The 2,360-nt window shown below is 50.8% G+C and overlaps 1 protein-coding gene across 1 annotated transcript; it reads left to right on the forward strand.

The window, feature by feature from the left end:
• Window positions 1-1,016: 1,016 nt before the first annotated feature.
• LOC119346152 (probably inactive leucine-rich repeat receptor-like protein kinase At2g25790) lies at window positions 1,017-2,357 on the forward strand (the record flags this gene model as incomplete). The annotated part of the gene is made up of 1 exon (XM_037615824.1): window positions 1,017-2,357. A coding segment is annotated over exon 1 (1,341 nt), but the record flags the coding sequence as incomplete, so codon positions are not given.
• Between the last annotated feature and the right edge of the window lie 3 nt (window positions 2,358-2,360).

Here is a 2,360-nt window from a genome sequence, read left to right on the forward strand (position 1 = left end):
GGGCGTTCTTCTAGTTAGATAGGAATTCTTCTCATCTTATTTCTAGAAGCCTTCTTGCCCTCCAAGTCTTGTACCTCTATATATATTCGCCCTCAAGGCTCAGTAATACACACACCGTATTATGTCAATTATCTCCTTTCTAATCCTCTTACAGTCTTGTGTTAACTTCCATGTGGAAGCACACGCACCATGGTCTGACCTCGCTCGGAGAAAAAAATTTGATTCTCGCGATGCACGACTCGATCAGGAGGGTGTTCGGAGTATTCCCTAGAACCATTACACTCAACTATACAGGGCTTTGTTCTTCTGTACTGTTAACACTTGGATTCACCATAAGACGGCAAGCAATTTCAAATTGGTTTATGAACGATACAGAATTGTGTTGTCACTAAAAGAAAAAAAACTTGGATTCAGCATGAAATAGCCGGCCGGATCGGAGCCGAGCATCTTGCAGGCTGTCTTCGACGTAATCTCATACCTACCTCGTAAGGTGATATACTCTACTTCTAACAGCCGTTAGGTTATGTTCAATTAACAGTCCATATCAGTTTAGGTGCACCTTGAAATTATCAGCTGGATACTGTTCGAGTAGAGATGGGCAACATTGAAATGTGGTTAAATAGTTCTGTAACCATATTTTATATTTCCTTTCGTATCAAACTACCCATTAAGTTTGTTTGAGACTAGGTTGTTAAAGAAGTTGAGCACAACGTACTTAGTCTCAGACTAGGCTTTCTAAACATTCATTTGATTGGACATTATTGGACCTGGTGTATGTGTGTGCGTTGCTTGATTGGTGCTCTTCGCCGGCGCTATTCGTCACGGTGTCTGCCGGCCGGCGGTATGCACACAGATGACGAGGGCCAGGACACTGCTGTAAATAACTCAGGTACGGTGCAGACCACATGGAGTATGATTTTCTGCCGCAGGAAATGGACGCGCTCGCCATTTGCCGCCGGCCGATCCATCCATATATATGCGTGTGTGCGCGATCTTCTGCGGGCAGGGTCGCGAACATGAGGAGACCAACCCAAGCGCACCTCGCCGGCACTGCCGCGCTCTTCCTGCTACTGGCAGCCACCATGCCGGCGACGGCAGTTGCCGTGGTGTCTTCCGAGGCCGATGCCCTTCTAGCATGGAAGGCCAGCCTCGTCAACGCGACCGCGCTATCTAACTGGACCCAGGCCACGCCGGTCTGTGACTGGGATCGGGTGCACTGCAACAATGAAAGCGCCGTGGTGGAACTAAGACTAAATGTACTCGGTCTATCAGGCGGGCTCGATACGCTCGACACAGTGGCGTTCCCGGCGCTCGCCTATCTGGACCTTAGCATCAACCACCTTGGCGGCGCCATCCCGGCCAGCATCTCGCGGCTGCGCTCCCTCAAATCACTCGACCTCAGCTATAATGGCTTCAATGGCTCCATCCCGCCGCAATTTGGTGACATGCCAAGCCTCGGCGACCTCATTCTCAACAGCAACAGGCTCGTCGGCAATATCCCACGGCAGCTCTGCAGGCTCATCTCCACACGGATACTGCGAATCTCTGAAAACCAGCTCAGCGGAGAGCTTCCCAACTGCTGGTGCAACCTCCGGTCTCTGGAGGTCATGGACCTGTCAAGCAACATGCTCATCGGGAAGCTTCTGGATTGCTGGTGGAACCTGGAGGCTCTACAGCAGATGCACCTGGCCAATAACTCCTTCTCAGGTGAATTCCCGGCAGCTACTGTAAGCCATAACTGCTCTCTCATCACATTAGATCTCTCCCGAAATGCTTTTGTTGGAGCTTTCCCACTATTGGATGGTTGCCACTCGCTGGTCGGCCTCGACATCAGCAGCAATAGGTTCAGCGGCTCCATTCGGCCGCAGCTCGGTGACATGCTCGGTCTCTTCATCGTCCGGCTCTACAATAACAGCCTCGTTGGTAACGTCCCACACCAGCTCTGCAGGCTCCTCCTCATTGGCAATCTAGATTTGTCCGACAATCTGCTTGCCGGGGAGCTCCCGGACTGCTGGTGCAACCTCAAATATCTGGTGTTCATGGATCTATCTAATAACCGGCTCACGGGGAAGCTCCCGAACTGCTGGTGGAACCTGAAGGCTCTGAGTTTCATGGATCTATCCAACAACTCCTTCTCAGGTAAAATTCCCGCGGCTGTGGCAAGCTACAACTGCTCTCTTAGGTCACTTTATCTCGCCGGAAATGGCTTTGTTGGTGCTTTCCCGCCGGTCCTAGAGGGTTGCAACTCCCTGACCACTCTGGATCTAGGGAATAACATGTTCTTTGGTGTTATCCCTCCATGGATTGGGAGTCAGGTTCCAATGCTTAGAATCCTTAGTCTCAGATCAAACAACTTCACT

The sequence above is a fragment of the Triticum dicoccoides genome, unplaced genomic scaffold, assembly GCF_002162155.2.
Source record: "Triticum dicoccoides isolate Atlit2015 ecotype Zavitan unplaced genomic scaffold, WEW_v2.0 scaffold4090, whole genome shotgun sequence".
Taxonomy (NCBI): Eukaryota; Viridiplantae; Streptophyta; class Magnoliopsida; order Poales; family Poaceae; genus Triticum; species Triticum dicoccoides.